The sequence below is a fragment of the Watersipora subatra genome, chromosome 6, assembly GCF_963576615.1.
Source record: "Watersipora subatra chromosome 6, tzWatSuba1.1, whole genome shotgun sequence".
NCBI classification, from domain to species: domain Eukaryota; kingdom Metazoa; phylum Bryozoa; class Gymnolaemata; order Cheilostomatida; family Watersiporidae; genus Watersipora; species Watersipora subatra.
The window spans coordinates 4,516,068-4,534,219 of NC_088713.1; the positions used below are offsets into that span (position 1 = coordinate 4,516,068).

At 38.2% G+C, this 18,152-nt stretch overlaps 1 protein-coding gene across 1 annotated transcript; it reads right to left on the reverse strand.

Moving 5' to 3' along the window:
- Positions 1-1,063: 1,063 nt before the first annotated feature.
- On the reverse strand, positions 1,064-1,873 carry LOC137397971 (piggyBac transposable element-derived protein 4-like). Its single transcript, XM_068084069.1, has one exon. It carries the CDS (start codon positions 1,871-1,873, stop codon positions 1,064-1,066), a length of 810 nt encoding a protein of 269 aa, XP_067940170.1.
- Positions 1,874-18,152: the final 16,279 nt, after the last annotated feature.

Genomic DNA, 18,152 nt, shown 5'->3' on the forward strand with positions numbered 1-18,152 from the left:
GTTCTTTTTGCACATGCGCATAAAATTTATTATTTATAGCTTCAAAACAGTAAAAAATTTACTGAAATTGCTCAAATTTTAATTTTTAACGTTAATTTTAAAATAAATAAAACGTTTTAAAAAAGGTCTATCGAAAACGGCAAAAATGTCGGGTTTGTCGGTTTTGGTACGCTGAGACATTGCTCGTAAACCGACAAAGGTCGGTCTTGGTACGCAAAGGGTTAACCACTAGTAATTGATAACATTTGTTTACATTGAAACTTTCAAGGCTACTTGGTTATTACACAACACATCTCAGTCGGGTCAGCTCTTTGCTCTACTTTGTATTACAAGCACAATCATTTTTTTCGCTTCTGCTACTATGTTCTGTATATCATTTGAAAGCCAACAGTCTCCTCTTTTCATTGGTTCGAAAGTTATACCTCTGATACAGAAATATAATGCACACCTGTATAACTCAAGTCCCAATTTGCACATGATCCTAGTGCATATGTTATATGCTAGCAGAATGATTTCAGTATGAATTTAGCTATCTACTTTATTATATACACTGTAGAACACAAACTATAGTTACTACCATAAATACCACCTTTAGCAAAAGTACTGACACATTTTACAATAAGATGGAAGACTATATAATACAAGAAGAACACAGATGGTAGAAACATAGATCATAGAAGATGAAAATATTAGTGGATAAAACGGCTGTTAGGGCGATGGTATGGATGGAAGCAAGCTACACACAGCCACTCAACACTCTTTACATAACCAAGTGGTTTACTAGATTGGCTTCTTCCCACCAAGACCTGTCTTAGATGAGCAGGGTAGGGTGCACAACGAAGTGTAGGAAACTGCTTTTGTTCTTTAGGCGGTATGCGGATAGGAAAGTGATCACCAGGTCTGTTCCTTACTGTTATCTCAGCTACTGATGTTGTTGTCACATATTCAACCTGTGTAGACGACTCATTGGCAAGAGAAAACAGATAGCTAGAAAAGCTAACTTATACCCAGGATTAAAAATCCGGTGCATTTTGTAGCAGTTGATCAGGCCCATTTCAAAGAGTCAGAAGAACAGCTTTTTCCACCATTTTTGTTTTTTGTTTACTGTACCAACATAATAAAAACCCATCTCTCTTAGCTTAAAAATTACAGGTGAACTGTAACGCTTATCCATGAACACCCTATGACTCTTGTTAGCAAATGGACTCAAGACACGCGTCAGCGGCGATTCTACCGTGTTATCACCAGTAGCTGTGTACACCTCCAGGTGGCAGACACTGCCAGTAGTGGATTCACATACACACTCTACTCTCAAGCCATACTTATTAGCCTTATTCTTCATATAAACTTTGAAATGCACCCTACCGCAGAAATGACGAACAGCTTCATCAACAGTGATGCTTGCACCAGGCTTGTACAAAGAACTCAACTTGGATATCAAGTGGTCATAGAACGGTTTGACTTCATACAAAAGGTCATGGTTAGGATCACCACGGTTGGCACAATTTTCATTGTCATGTAGATGTAGGTATCTCAGGATGTGCCTGAGCTTGTATCTACCCATGCCGATAGCATTTGGAAATGTGGAATGCATGACAGCATTAGCCCTGAAGTAATCCTCTATGGCAGGTTTGTGAACTAAGCACATGTGGATCCCTATAGCAAAGAGTTGGTACAGGTCATCACAAGTGATAGGCTTCCATATCTTTCGGTCATTGTCAGTAAGAGTTTGATTGGTATAACGGTTGGTCTCACATTTTAGTAGCTTGTCATCATTGTCACTATCTGGTTCGATTTCACTCCCACAATCATTGATTATTTCCTGAAACATGTTCTCCATAGACCTACGTGACATTCCTCGAGCAGCGGCCATTTTGGAAAAAATCGAGTTACAACACTAGAATTTCCAAAGGGCAGTATGATTGTAGGAATCCCTGTACTGAGAGGAAACAGCTACAGGACCGAGACAAGGCTTTTAGTTTATGATTGGGCCAATTATAATCTCATAGGAAATCTGTTTCATAGGAAAACTATTATGTGACTCGATCGCAAGTATACTCGTCGCTAGGCAATGACGATGTAACGGATTGGACGAGTGTACTCGTCGCTAGCCTTCTAAGTGTTAATAATTCTTGTAATGGGTGGTCCAGCTGGTTTACTATTTGGCTTTGGCCTACAGGATTATATGAGGAGCATCTAGTCATAATCAAGATTTAATCCTCAGCATAATTGTCATTTGACAAGACCCCTCAGTGAGAAATCATTCGGATGCCAATTTTAAACTGATTAGCTAACTCAGGGCATTCGATAATTGAGCTCAGCGAACACGGCATGAGATGCTCAACATCACTCGCTAGCGCAGGTGATGTGAGATGGTAATATTGCTTATGGAGCCACCTAGAGTAACCAAAACCCTATAGTGTCTGCTGAAAAGTATTAAGAACTAGAGGGCATGAAATTGCCTTTTTGCAGTTATTGATAGTAACATTTAAATAGTCACATTTGTTGCGCACATGCACAGATAGGTCGCGTTAGAACTTTTGCACAGAAATCTGCATATATTTGAAGCCACATTTATGTAACCATTTCATTTTTAAAAAGTTGTAGATAAGTAACTTTTGTAATACGTTGAGCAGGTACTACAATATCTCATATAACCTATTTTATTTTGTATACATATATACATTCGATGGTTCCTTCTGAATTATTTTGTCTTTTCTCGATGGACAATCGACATGGCCTGCCGTATTAGGAATAAATAGCCTAAATACAGAAAACCATAAAATTATTTGGTTTCTATGCCCTCAAGTACGGAATCACTTAGTTGATGATTGAGCACTTGGCTTTGATATTCTTTAATCCACTGCACTAATACAACTAGTAAAGGTATCCAATATTTGTAATATTAGTAAATGGTATAGGAGACTCATTATGTTGTCAATATTTCCGTCTTACTAATTTAATTAATCACAAATCCAATCAGTTAAACTCCTTCAACCTACAGTCAAGTGAGACAGTAGATACAGACTCAGTATGTACACAGTACACTGTATATTATACGCTACCTCTGTGGCAGTTGTTTAAGTGACAGTTCCCGACTGTGAGACTCCAGGCTTCCTAATTCACCAATCACTGGATGTAGTCCTGTACTGACGTCACTGACCCAAATGTCCAACACCTCCAGTCTGGCGAGGGAGCTGAGACTATAGAAATATACTAATAATAAGCCTGTTGTTTAATATGTTACGAATACTAGGATAGCTGCACATGCACTGCAGATAACCCTTGGACCCCAGCATGTCAATAGACATAATAGCATAGAGTATGTCAGAGGAGGACAGACATGACAAGTTTATGGGGCTATGTAGACACTCAATTCAACTATAGATACTTTTGGATGTGTAATGCTCACCCCTGAGGGTTAGACAGAAATTTTTATATATTTTATATGTAGACTAATATTTTATATATATTATTATGTTTTTCATATACATTGCTGTGCAAAATTATGGCAACCCCCTGCACGATATGTCAAGTGTCACGTTTCATTGATAATTTGTGTGTTTAAAATCATGAAAACTAACAATGTTATACATCATTTTGCTCACAAATTTGTGAGCAATTCAAAGATGTGTTTGAATTCTGGCACATTTCAACCGGTTTTTTAAAACTGAAGATTATATTTCTAATGGTGGAAAACTTGTCGCTATAGTGAAAGTACTCAAATTGGTCAATCATCAAACATTGTTCAATTGAGGAAAACTTACAAACTGAACCCTTTGTACAAGTGATGGTGGCCATGAAAAGGGCCGTTGGGTTTAAAATTTATGTCTATTACTTGGTTAGTTGTTAGTTGGTATACTTAGCCAGCCTTTATTTCTGATGACAGTGCGACACCGCGTTGGCATACTGTCAACAAGCTTTCAAGTTTGTTCACGTGTCACTATGTGATGCCAGGCCTCAATAATCTTCTCAATCAGTTATTTTTTCTTAGTAGGTTTGCGCTTGCTAATTTTCATGCCCACTTTTTGCCATAAATTTTCTATCGGGATGAGGTCCGGAGATTGTACAGGCCAGTTTAGAAACTCCACTTGTTTGGTATTTGCCCATTTCTTCACTTTCTTTGCTCTTTGACAAGGAGCGTTGTCATCCCGAAAAAGCCAATCACCAGTGAGCATCTCTCTGGCGCATGGCAACATGACTCTTGTCAGAACTTGAATGTATTCGTTTGCATTCATAATTTTCTCAACGATTTTCAGGCGACCAACTCCACCTGCGGACATGCACCCTCCACACCATAACAGATGTGGGATGCTTCACAGTAGGCAAAATGCACCGAGGCTTAAACTCTTCACCTGTTATCCTCCTCACATAATTATTTTCAGCGTGACTCTGTAGAATGAAGGTTGATTCATCACTGAAAAGTACTTTATGCCACTGTTCTTCGGTCCAGAAGCGATGAATCTTGGCCCATGCCAAACGTTTCTTCATCTGCTTTTCTGACCGCAGTGGCTTTCGTTTTGCCTTACATCCTCTTAATCTATTTTCAATCTGTCTTCTCACTAATGAGGATGAGGCTTCTACTCCAGGCTTTTTCCATTCTCGTAACAGTGCTGGTTTTCTTTCTGTCAGAAAGTGAAAGTCCGACCAAACGGTCGCCTCTGGTAAAGCTTTTGCGTTTTTTCTCTCAGCTTTTACGATCATCTGTCGTGCCTGTCGACTTCCATCTGTTTTGCCCTAATTTGGCAAAACCTATTATCTCATCAATTTTTCTCTGTTTTCACAGCCTGCTAACATTGATTATAATTTTGTCGCCTATTGGTAGAGATTGTACCTCTAACTAGCTGAAAATTACCCGGAGAAAATGTGACCGGCTTAATCTCTTTGCCCTGTCTGCTAATCCATTGTGAGTTGTTATGCCTGCTGATATTCCCACACCTTTGTTAGATAATACTCTGGCAAAAGGCATTATCAGCTGGTAATAGGTTTTGCCTGAACATTCTGAAAACAATTAGCAGTGCTTTGTGCAAGGTAATGTAGAAGAAGCTACTGTCATTGCTATGGCTAATAAAACATTAAACTTCGCTGTTTATCACGGCTAGATGATATGAAATTTCTGTTTCTGGAAAGCTGTTGAGAAAGTTATGTATTTAATTTTAATGTTTTAATATCCTTCCACCGATTAAGATTACAATAAAAGAAAAATAGAGTAAGTTTGACACACACGGACAAAATATATGGTTAAAGGAATATTACAATTCTACATCATGTTCAAGTGAAATTAGTTGAGATTATCAATTGAATCCGCGGCATCGCTCGTGGGACTGGTCGTCCAGAAAGTTTGGCGATATATACTCGGAAACTCGGCATATATTTACAGAGATTAGTTACGATGTCATACTTTTTAGACTGTGAGATACCTCTAGGAGTTAGGTTGCTGTCCACGCTGGCTGATATATCATACATTGACTTCACTTAGTCAAAGTCAGACCATTCGTTGTCTGTATGCAGCTTCTTGTAGTACAAAATTCTGCTACTCCAGCGAATCTGTAGTTGCCGAATCTCAGCTACCATGGGGCGGTTTTGCTGCTGGAGTTTGACGGTGCTTTGATGTCCCTGGTGCTTTTTGAAATCAGTAACTGTCATTCTAATTACTTTGCACCCAGCGGCTTCCACACATTTCAGAAAATCATCCAAGTCGCAAACATTAACCATTTTTTTTATTTGGCGTTCTACTCGAACGTGGCAACTGTCAGCAGACATAAATGTTTGGCCAGCTTCTAGATATTTTAGAGTTATCGTCTGCAGAAAAACCCTGACTGTTCACCAGCTTGATCAATGACGTGCACAGCGTGTAGTTTTTATTTTGGCCGCAGCAGTTGTCCATGAAGTAAATCAATTCTTGCTGATCACGGTCTTTGTGCACAGCAGATATTACATCAGATGCAATATCCTCGCACTTCTGTCCGGATATAGCCTCGTGCCACACCACAGAGATGGGCTTCATAGTCATAGTATATAGTCATAGTATATATACATGTACATTTTACTATTATTTCTAGAACTGTTTATCAGCGTCAATTTTATAGGTTTTGCAAAATGATATATGCGTTTGAGCCATAGTTATCTCCTCCACAAATCTTATATATTGCTACTATATACATGTATACTAGCCGAATGCTCGACGTTGCACGGGTAATTGAATGATTGCCTAATGAAATCTAGCAACTTGCCTGGACAGCTAGATCTCGACTAAAATCTTTACTAAAACAATACCCGCATTTTGGACCAGATTATCAAGGGTGACATTATGTGAAACGATCAACAGTGCTAGCGCATTAAATGTGAGTAGCCTAACCAATGTAATGAGTTGTTTCACTATAATTAATTGCTATGCCTAGTTGCAAGTGTAGTCCAATGGGTAAGTTTGCTGGACTTTGATGTTGAGGTTCCGAGATGAGATCTTGTGCCATGTGGATTTTCCATTGCTAGATTTTAACTGCTATAACTGGACACAGGGTTCAACAAACAAAGAGACAAAAATGCAGAAAGACCAACACTGAGATTTATAGATGTATTGCATATATATATCGCCCTATGATATCGCCCGTATATATTACGCGTATATTTGGAACCAATAGTATAACTCGTCATTTTTTATTTGTACCAGGATTAACCCTGTAGAACCCAATCATAGAACAGATGATAGGAAAAATACCTCCAACAGTTTCCTGTGCAAGAAGAACAACTACACTAGAACACATTTCCATTGGATCTTTTAAAAAAATATGATTTAGGGTAGTTTTAACATGTTGCGCATATGCAGCATTGGGCGGCAGATGAGATGATCATCAAACATGAGTCGCAATGCCATGGCATAGCATTGCGACTCATGTTGGATTATCACAGATGATGAACTGAGCGATTATGTAATTATCCTATCACTATTTGTTGCGAAATGTTACGTTTGTCAAAACCTTTACTGGATGTGCTCCACCTAAGACAGCTGAACTTGTTCCTCCATTTCGTTTTTTAATATGTTTTGTCCTATGACTATGCTGGTTATATTACTTCCGTACGCCAGGATAGTAGGGTTTGCGTTGCAACCATTAAGAACACCTCGTTAGGATAAGAATGAGTTTTCAGCAAGGTCCAAGTTCAACCGATGGAGACATACTGCTGGAGAGCAATTCTGAGTTAATCGTATCATTACATATGAGAGCGTAGCTTTATTCATTGAGTCCTGAATATCATAATCTTGAACAATGACCTCTATAATGGTCATATGCAGAGCTTACAAGAACATCTCTGTTCCCTGAAACATTTCCAAAAACATAGCTCTCTGGAGCTATGTTTTTGTATATGTTTGTATATGTTTTTGTAACAGGAGCAAAAATCTACCGTGTATAACCCTTTGTAGCATATATGCTACATGTACTTTGACTGGTCATAATTCCTACAAGTTAGAAAAAAAAACAGTTTTGAAAGTCATGCCCAACGTTGCATATATGCTTCATGAAATGCAGATTCGCAATCATGTGACTAGTTAGGCCATGTAACTTTAATTTCCTGTAATGGCTGCCCCAAAAATGTTCACCGAGTATCTTGGTTATTTCCCTGCTCTTATTTCTACATAAAAGAATGTAAGTTTGCTTATACATTTTCTTTTTTATGAAAATCATACATTTCTGATTTATTTTGATGTGTTGGGAAGTGGGTAATATGCAAGCACGATGACCTTTCAGGCATCAATTGAGGTGTGGAGCATATATGCTACACTGGGCCCTGTTGATACTTTTCATTGGTTATTGTGTTTGTGGAATAATTATTTTGGCTCATGTAATTGTTAGTTATTTTCATTACTATTTGGCCGAATATAAAATGCTGCTAACTATGATCTTGAGCAGTAATACGGGTGGCCTTATTGCTATTTACAAACTGGTCAGTTGTAGCTGCTTTCCATTCAGCATTGGTAATGTTCAAACAAGCCTTGTGATATGACCCTTGGCATTTATCACATTGAATCAGCTGCTCTGCATCATCATCTTTCGTGCATGCAGCCATTTTGCATCTCTCTGTGCCCTTGAATGTGTTGCATAATTATAAACAATGTCAACTGTTTTTAAAACGACAACAAACAGTTTAATTGCTGAAAGTGTTATTGTTATGTTATTTATGCACTCTTTACTTGTTCGCAAGTTGGCAGGTATATTTATTATTTCATTGCTTATTAGATTGCATTAAAAGTAGTGAAACAAATGTTTTTTGACGTCCTTATAACAAATTGTTTAATCAATAAGATTTAATAACATAGTTGATATCTACTTTATTAAAGTGTATTTTTGATATTACCAATCAGCAAGTATATTTCATGTCTATATTACTTGGTACATATGTACATGGTCATCTTGGTGAACAGATATCTTGCTTCCTTCCGCAATTGCGCTTTCACAGCATGAGCCGTTTCTTTTCTAAAAATGGGGATAATAAACAGAATTATTATCAATTTAATACTAGACACAACATGGAGAAAGGTGATAGAACTGGAATTTTCATACCAGTTACATTTATTATTTATAGTAAATAGTCACCTTTTTTGCCTGAGCATTGATGGTTGGACGAAGAGCCTGCTTACGTTTTGCTCCCAAGTCTATCATCAGCCGTTTCCGAAACTTATTATTAGCCGTAGGCATGTATTTTTCTAAAATCTTATTGTAAATTTGCTGCATGACTTCAGGATTGTTGTTTTCTAGGTGACAATGAATATGTCAAAAACGCCTAACAGAATTTCATTTTCTTGTAGTGTTTTATATGGTACAGCGATAAAATCTGACCCATATTTTGAGGCATTAGGGGTAGTGTGTAATTTGAGCTGCTCTTCGAGTTCAAGAATAGGCTCAAAAAGTTCATCCTTTACACTGACTAAGCCTCGAGTATAATTTTGTTTCTAGTTTAATAATATAATAGTTTCTTCAGCAGTATTTGAATAGCAGCCTGCAAGAGCTGCTGTAGATGAGGTCTTCAAATAGCGCATGTGGTTCAAAATAGAATCGAGCCGTGAGACGTCATGTCCTCTGAAAATCTTCAGTTCTCATTTTTCGTTGAAAGTGTTTTTTAACATGTATGATGGTGTGCTCAGCTAGCCTCCTTAGAGTACCCTGTCCAGCAGCTAACCAAGGTTGGTCTTCGCCAGTTTTTGTAGAGGCGGAAAGCGGACTACCGACCTGTTGTTGTTCACATATAAATTTTTCTTGAGTTTTTCTAAACAGGCAGACCAGAATGTCAAGATAAATATCATTGTAATGTTTCAACTCTATTTGTAACTCCCCGATTGAGTAAGCATGGCTAGCAGCTAGAAAGTCTGAACTGAGAACTAGTTTTTGTAGTAACTAATTGTTGCCACAAGTCTGACAGCTTTTGCTTTATAAGCTTGTGTTTCATAAACGAAAATTGGAACATAGCGCCTCAACTTTGTCATTATAGATCTTCTGTTCCGCAGTGACTGGGGCCCAAAATAAATTCTCATGCGAGATTAACTGCGCACAATTGTGGTTGGAGGTACAGGCATTGGGTACTGCACCCATTTCTTCTTTCGAACTGCTTGATAACAAGCTGTCAGACTATTCCAGCACATCCAATTAGTCATAAGCGATTGATGAAGCGGAAGAAGAAATGGTTATGTTGCAACATTTACAGTCATCCACTATGCTTTTAGAAATCATGCTAAATAGCTGGCTCAAATTTTCTTCAGAGGCTGGTACAATGTGCTCAGGATGGAAGTTCCTGATGCATAACCCGTTTGCAGTTCTAGCACGCCCTATAATAGCTATAGCCAATTGTCCAGGCTTGAACATAATGTTGCAGCATACTTCAACATTATCAAGCGTAATTCCTTGGGCTTTGCGGACTGCCAATGCATACGCTAATGACAGAGGCAACTGCGATCTGCAGCCGCTAGCCATCTGATGTGAGGGGTTGAAGCTAGGAACAACACAATTTGATTAGAAACTAAAAAAGCTAGACAACTGGGTCATGGCGTACCATTACAGATCTTCATCGCAGTCTATATTTAGCAACACAACTGTTGTTTACTCAAATGACACTGCTTCACATAACTCACTACTGGTATAAAGTGCAGCCATCCCGAAATTGTTTAATAACTTGATAGATAAACTTGTGAGGTTTGATAACATTGGGATCATCGTGACATTCAAACTTGACCTTAAACACAAGTATCCTGCATTGCAACAATATCTTCACAGGAGCCAATTACTAACGACTCTGTCAAGTTGATGAGAAGAAAAACTGGCACTCCTTTCAGAAGATGAATCTATAATGTATATATTGAACTATATACTACCATAAGTTCATACATTGTTATTGTGCAATGCAACAGCATGGGCATATGATAAGCCAAATCAAGATGAATGCATATTAGTAATTGAAGGAGAGATTTTTAATACATGCATTGATATTGCTGCAATGAGTAGTGCCTGTCAGAAATAAAATGTGCAATTTTTTACGCCTAGCTAAGTGCATGGGTGTAATAATAACATGTCACTACCAACATTAAAAGATTATTCACACAATACAAAAAAAATACAAAAAAGATGAAAATAAGTTGACTAGTAAATAAAGACATTTAAAAACATCATAAAAATCTTTCTTTGCTCTATGATCAATTTTAAGCTCTCAAATGAAGCGATAGTTACTCAAAATTGTCAATTAAATCATTAACCTCAGCAGCAGGGAGATCCCTCCAAAATCCTTTTCTCGAGTCGAGCGTAAAAGTTAATAGGTTTTTCAGAATATCATCTTTTTTGGAGTGCGAAATGCCTCTAGGTTGAGAATTGCAAGGCGGGTCCACTAAGCAATGCCGATTCTTAAGATAATCAAATGTTTTTAACTCTGCAACACCATGACGTTTTTTGAAGAATAATTCAGTAGATCCTCTACGGAATTAAACTACACGAAGCTCGCTGAGCATAGGTCTGTTGGGCTTTTTTAACTTTGATTGACTTTGTTTGCCTTCATACCTTTTAAAGTCAGAATAGCTCGGTGTTGCTACATTTGCTCCCGTAGCTGAGATACAATCTTTAAAGTCACCAAAGTCACATACATTTCCCTTTTTTTTCATCTGTCGCTCTACGGCAGCGTGCAAGCTGTCAGCACTCATAAACGTATGGCCAGCCTCTAGATATTTGAGGGTAATTGTTTGGGCTGAAATCTTTTCACTGTTTATGGCACCGAGGAGAGATGTAAAAAATGCATAGTTCTTATTCTGCCCTGCACAATTGTCCACGAAGTATATAAGCTCAGTCATATCCCTGTTTACAAGTAGGGCTAACTGAAAAGCGGAGCAAATGTCCTCACATTTTCTATCCGAAACCCCTTCATGCCATATTACTGAGATTGGTTTAGCGATTTTGCAAAATTCTCCTATTGGCGCAAATGTGTGGTGGAAGGCTACCAGTCTTCTTACGAAACAAGCAGATTTGTAACCGGGAAGCCGTGGTAACATGATGACTTTCTGTAAGTCCACGCTTCGCACCATTTTTTCCTCACTGACACTCTCCCCATCTTGTTTATATTCAGCGCGTGCCTGTTCAGCATAAGTAGCATGTTTTTGCTTCTCGGAACAAGTTAATCAATCAACTTTACACTGTCCATTGGTCTGATCATGAGGTTTTAACACCAGAGCTGCACACACCTCGCACTCTTCCCCACCCAATTGCGCGAAACTAATGTTTAGTGAGTGGATCCTTCTCATGTAAGTCGTGTAATCCACTGGACGTTCTGGATGAGCTTCTGTGTTGTAGTGATGGTGCATTTCTGTGATGGATAACTCATGAGGCAAATACAATCTGTTGGGCGCGTGCTATCTTCTATAATGAGATATGCATGGGTTGTAAGTCCTGATATGAGCGTCCACTGCCTCGTGTAATGGATTCATGTCAAGTTTTTTTTACCTCGGGCATCTGGAACTGCCGCAATGCTCTGGGGAGTCTTTTTAGCAGTTGCTACAACTTTTGAAGACTCAGCGTACCCAGAAAGAAATGCTTGCAAACTGTATGTGCCGATCTATCTCCATCCTTCAGTCGATAAATGTATGAAGCCTAAAATAGTACACAAACTTGTAAATACACAAAAAATGTTTCTGGCGTGTAAAGCTCTCTGATTTGCCAATGTTCCTTCACTAATACTTTTACAATATTTTTGCGAAAAATAATTTAAAGATTTGTTTAAAAAAATTTATCTAGAATGTAAACAAACCTGTCTGTTATTAGTTGCAGCTGATGATAGTCTTTTGGGTGTGTGCCACTCAACAGCATTGTGAATGAAATTCTTTCTCTCGTTGTACGATAGATTGGCGCTGTGGTATCAGCGTTATACAAGATTTCGAACAATTACACGGCACTCGTAGAGGATGTTTCGTTCTCTCATGATTGAGTTTTTCCTCTAGTGTTCGTCGCTGTTTGCTTGGAGGTTCATCTGCGTTCGCCATAGTCAATTCCTGAACTTGAAATGCAGGCATATTACTAATTCCATCGATTTATACGCTCCTTGCAAACAGCTAAACTAGTTATGCGGTTTTAACAGCAGATCATGTCATAATAAACAGCGTTCTTCTGCAAACAAAGGCTCCTAACAATCATTAGCACCTTCCTACTGCAGATTCCTTACCCATTGTGTTACATTATGTGCAGCAACAAAGACTTGGATTAGATTAATTAAGGGATTAATAAACCTGTAACAAAGAAAATCAAAACCAGGTTAGCATAGACCATTATGAATAATATGTGCCTCTAACATTCATCATTTGAGTTGATAATTTCAGCAACCATGAGAAAACTGGTTCAATGTCAGTTAGGTCGTTTTAACATCAGAGGGCAGCATAGTCAAGCAAAATAGCTTACTTCAAGCAATACAGACTAACAATTAAGCAGAAATATATTACACGCTATTAAGAGATTGAGGTAATAAGATTATTTTGTATACTTGAACAGACTAAGAACAGTTTCAATATAAAATGTAAGCATTATTAAATAACAAAATGCTGCTTAGAATAAATGATTCAAGAATTTCGCCGGTAAAACCACGGGCCAACTATTAACTTTTGTGTTATTCAAACAGCCATACCTCATGAGCAGGGTTTCCGCGTAGTATTTCCTTTGAGCCTGAGTCTTCTGCCAGATATTTTTCACCTTTCTCAGACCATCGGTTCACGCAAGCAATATTATGAGACCGTGCGTCAAAATTATGTGCGCACAAAATGATCTTTGTCTTGGTCGGAACATGGAAGAGGTCTGCATTTGAACTTCAAGCATTACATTGTCTTTGCCGAGACTGAACCATCACTTGTCTCTCTTACTGCATTGGCTAACACCATATCCCTTGTTCTTACTATGAGTGAGCTTTAGCAATCTTGCAAAATTATGCCGCATCATCAACAGTCTCCACTCGAGCATTCACCAATCTCCACACAAGCCTCTTCAGACTCCCACTGACTCCATCAACTGCCCATTTGTCTTTTGAAGTAGCAAATAAGTTCCACTCAAGATGGTTTAGGTCATTCGACTGCATGCTCGAGATTTGATAAGATGAATCTTTGCTTGAATTGGGAAGTGATAAAATAAAGTGGTGACACTCTAAGACTTGGCTGCTTTAATTGGGCGATCAGTGCCTGTAGGAAGGTTAACATGGCGTACTTGTCATGCTGAAGGTAGTCGAAAACAACAGCTTAGGATTCGACACCTCCCTTAAACCATGCACAGCAAGCGAAGATGGTAACTTGTTTGTAGGTGAAGTGAGCAGACTGAATTTCATCCTGGCAGCTGGTCTGATAATTCTCTGAGAAATCAACTTGAATGATGCATTCATTATCAGAAAACACTGGCTCTTTTCTGGTCAAAGTACCTTGACTGGTCTTTTATCTAAAAGCAGTGGTTAAGATAGGCCTTCCATTGCTGTTGAAGTGCAACAATTGCTTCTCCTGCTGTGTCATTCTGCTTTGTTTTCAAACTTATTCCCTCCACTGTTGACCATCTATACCATTGAAGTTGTGTCACCTCTGAAAAGTTGAAAGGTTGGTAGACGTTTTTGGTCCCATGCATCCAACACATGAAGTGCCTTCAATCATCATACAAATGGGGTTCTCTCTGCTGCAGACACACAAGTCAACCAGCTCTCTTCCAGCGATTAATATGTCATTTCCTGTTCTTTTAAGTTCCTCGACCAGAAATTGGAAGTTTTCATGGATGGCACAGATAGTGTGTGGCACCTCATTGAATGGCAGCCCGTGTGTGGGTCTAAAAGCTGCAAACTTACTCCGACTTATGACATCATCAGGGCTGTCAGCTTTGTATAGTTTTTATGTCTCACTGATATTCTGCCCTAATTTGGCAAAACCTATTATCTCATCAATTTTTCTCTTTTTACAGCCTGCTAGCAAGATTACAATTTTGTCGCCTATTGACAAAGATTCTACCTCTAGCCAACTGACAATTACCCGGACAAAGTTTGACTGGCTTAATCTCATTGCCCTGCCTGCTAACCCATTGTGAGTTGTTGTCTGCTGATATTCCCACACCATCGTTAGATAATACTCTGGCAAAACGCATTATCAGCTGGTAATAGGTTTTGCCTGCACATTTTGAAGACAATTAGCAGTGCTTTGTGCAAAGTAATGTAGAAGCTACTGTCACTGCTATGGCTAATAAAACATCAAACTGCTCTGTTTATCAATGCTAGATGATAAGAAATATCTGTTTCTGGAAAACTGTTGAGAGAGTCAAGTATTTAATTTTAACAAGTTTTAATATCCTTCCACCGATTAAAATTACAATAAAAGAAGAAAAATAAAGTTTGACACACAGGGACTAAATATATGGTTAAAGGAATATTACAGTTCATGTACATTACATCATGTTCAGGTGAAATTAATCGAGATTATCAATTGAATCCGCGGCATCGCTCATCATCGGCATCGGGTTGGTCGCCCAGATAGTTTGGCGAGAACTCGGAATATATTTACAGAGATTAGTTAGGATGTCACTTTTTAGACTGAGATACCTCTAGGGATCAGGTTGCTGTCCACAGTTGCTGATATATCGTACTTTGACTTCAGGTATTTAAAGTCAGACTATTCGTTGTTTGTATGCAACTTCTTGTAGTACAAAATTTTGCTACCCCAGCGAATCTGTAGTTGCCAAATCTCAGCTACCATGGGGCGGTTTTGCTGCCGGAGTTTGACGGTGCTTTGATGTTCCTTGTGCTTTTTGAAATCAGTAGCTGCCATTCTAATTACTTTGCACCCAGCGTTTCCACGCATTTCACACAATCATCCATGTCGCAAACATTAACCATTGTTTTCATTTGGCGTTCTAGTCGAGCGTAGCAACTGTCACCAGACATAAATGTATGGCCAGCTTCTAGATATTTTAGAGTTATCGTCTGTGCAGAAATATCCTGACTGTTCACCAGCTTGATCCATGGCGTGAACAGCGTGTAGTTTTTATTTTGGCCGCAGCAGTTGTCCATAAAGTAGATCAATTCTTGCTGATCACGGTCTTGGTGCACAGCAGATATTACAGCGGATGCGATATCCTCGCAATTCTGTCCGGATATAGCTTCATGTCACACCACAGAAATAGACTTCATAGTCGTGGTGTACTTGCTAATCGGTGCGAAAGTATGATGGAAGGTGACCAGATGTCTATTGAAGCATGCTGACTTGAATCCCGGCAGCCGAGGAAGCATTATAACTTTCTGCAAGTCAATCGATCGAACCACTTTAGTAGATTCTACTGTGCTGCCATCATTTTCCTATTCTTGTTTCGCTTCCCGCGCACGAGCAAGAGGATCCTCCTTGCGGCACGTGGTACAAGAGTTAACACAGAGATTTTTTTTTGTGTGGCATATTGTCTAGTTCAGCACACTGCTCGCACTGCTCCTCTCCCAGGTTGGTGGTAAAATTATAATGATTCTCAGTAGGCAATAAAAACAAAAATATTTTAGTGAGATAATAGGTTTTGCCAAATTAGGGCAGTATTGTTGTGCGTATGGTGTCTCTGGACCAGCTCACCTTTGACCTTAATTGAACCCATATTTCCTGGTGCCATCTTGCTGATGTCATTATTCTCATAGAAGTCATTGACTCAGATGATATCATCATTCAGCCCTTTCCTTCCTCTTGAAGCCGAGTCACTTGTGCTCGGCTCATCCTGAATGTAGTAATCAATGAGACATTCAAGTACATGGGCTGATTTTCTGTGACTTCTTGGCAGAGCTGTTTCAGCTTTCCTTCATGCCTTTCCAGCAGACTGCAGAACCAAAGGAAGAAGGGACTGCAATAAAAAAATATATGATAACAAAAGAGTACACCGACACACCAAAAAGCTGTCAGTAATATCACATGAACATTTTTTGAAGTGTCGCTTAGTAGAGCTAACTTAATATTTCACTCGCCTTGCTCTCTATTTATGCTGTAACTATCACTACATACCTGATGTTAGTTTGAGTGTCATAGTTTACATTTTAGTTCCCTCTGCTTTCGATTTCGTTCTCTGTTGCTAGCTCTTCCTCTGTCATATTGGTTTTTCTCTTCTGCCTTGAAATCCTTGATTGTTCTGCTTTCTCTGAAACTCTTCATACTTGACATGATCTTCTTTTGTTCGCTCCTTGTAAGCTCTCACTTTTTCCGGCATCGGTCCTGAGTCTATTGCATCTCATGATGAACAAGGTTATACTGATTTTCAGCATATACACTGTGTCCTCATGCAGTGATGTAACGTTGTTCTCATTGCATATCATCTCATTTCATCATCAAATGGCCAGTGAACCAATTATGCGCTGGTTAGCCAGTTTGCCAATAGGGTATTAGATTATGTTCAGATCTTGAAAATCTATCAACAGATTTCTTTTATGTACTATAAGTTGAATAAAAATCTCAAAAGGACTAGTACTGCTTGCTAGCCAGACAAGTTTTTTTATGTGATTAAATCGGATTATGATTGCAGCAAAACAACTACATTTAGGGGTGTCTCGCGACCATAGAGTTATCTCCCCCTAGAGTGATAACTGTGCATTCAACAACACTAGCGTTTCCGGTGCCAACAAGGAGCGTTTAGGCCACGCCCCTTTTTTGTGCTAGTCAATTGTAGTGATCGACAGAACAATAACGTCAGCCATGAGAATGATCATGAATTTCCAGTTAAGACAGTAATTATTGCTCATATTAAAGAAATGATGATTATAGTTTATTACTCTAATATATGCTCATTATTTAAAGCAATTCAATACCTACATGCATTGCAAAGGCACTGAATAGATGGTGTTAAGTAAGTGAGTTAATGCAATCAGTTACTCCAATGATATACAGCCCCACGCATGAGGGGCTGTATATCATTGGTTATTCAAAGTCTCATAGATAAGATAGATAGTCATACTGGGGTTGTATTACATTGGTGTGATGGGAAGCTAATCGACTGCCATCAACAGATAGTATTGACATTGTATGGTGATAGAGTGATTCATTGTCACCTCAGTTCACAAACAGCCCTTGCATGTAATATTAGATTTCAATACATATCAATCAAATACATAGACTAGCTTGAAGCAAAGATGTCCACTAGTTAGTGGACATCTTTGCTTGATGTAAGCAAGCAAAAAGTTTGAAAGTTAGAGTGGCAAATGTTGTTATATGTTAGATAAAAATAAATTATACTTAATTATACTAAATTAAAATTATTTAAAAACAAAATAGACTTTTTATTACTTTATTTATTAAATAAAGTAATAAAAAAGTAGTTGTGAATTACTTTATTTATTAAATAAAGTAATAAAAATTAGCTATGATTACAATAATTTTTTATTTTACATGTAATCATAGCTAAACAGATTATATTTAGCATTACTTGCTAATTATTTTACATTTAAACACATTTGCAGTTTCATTTTTCTTCTTAATTCATTTTAACAAAAAACTTCTCTCATGATATGAAGTTTAAATGTGGTAGTTGTTTGAAAAAGCTTGAAAACATTTACCGTTGTTTTTATTTTCTCTCTTCTCTTCATTTATTTCAATTACACAAAACACTTTTCATAATATGTAGTTTGAAAGTTAAAGTGGTAAATGTTGTTATATGTTAAAT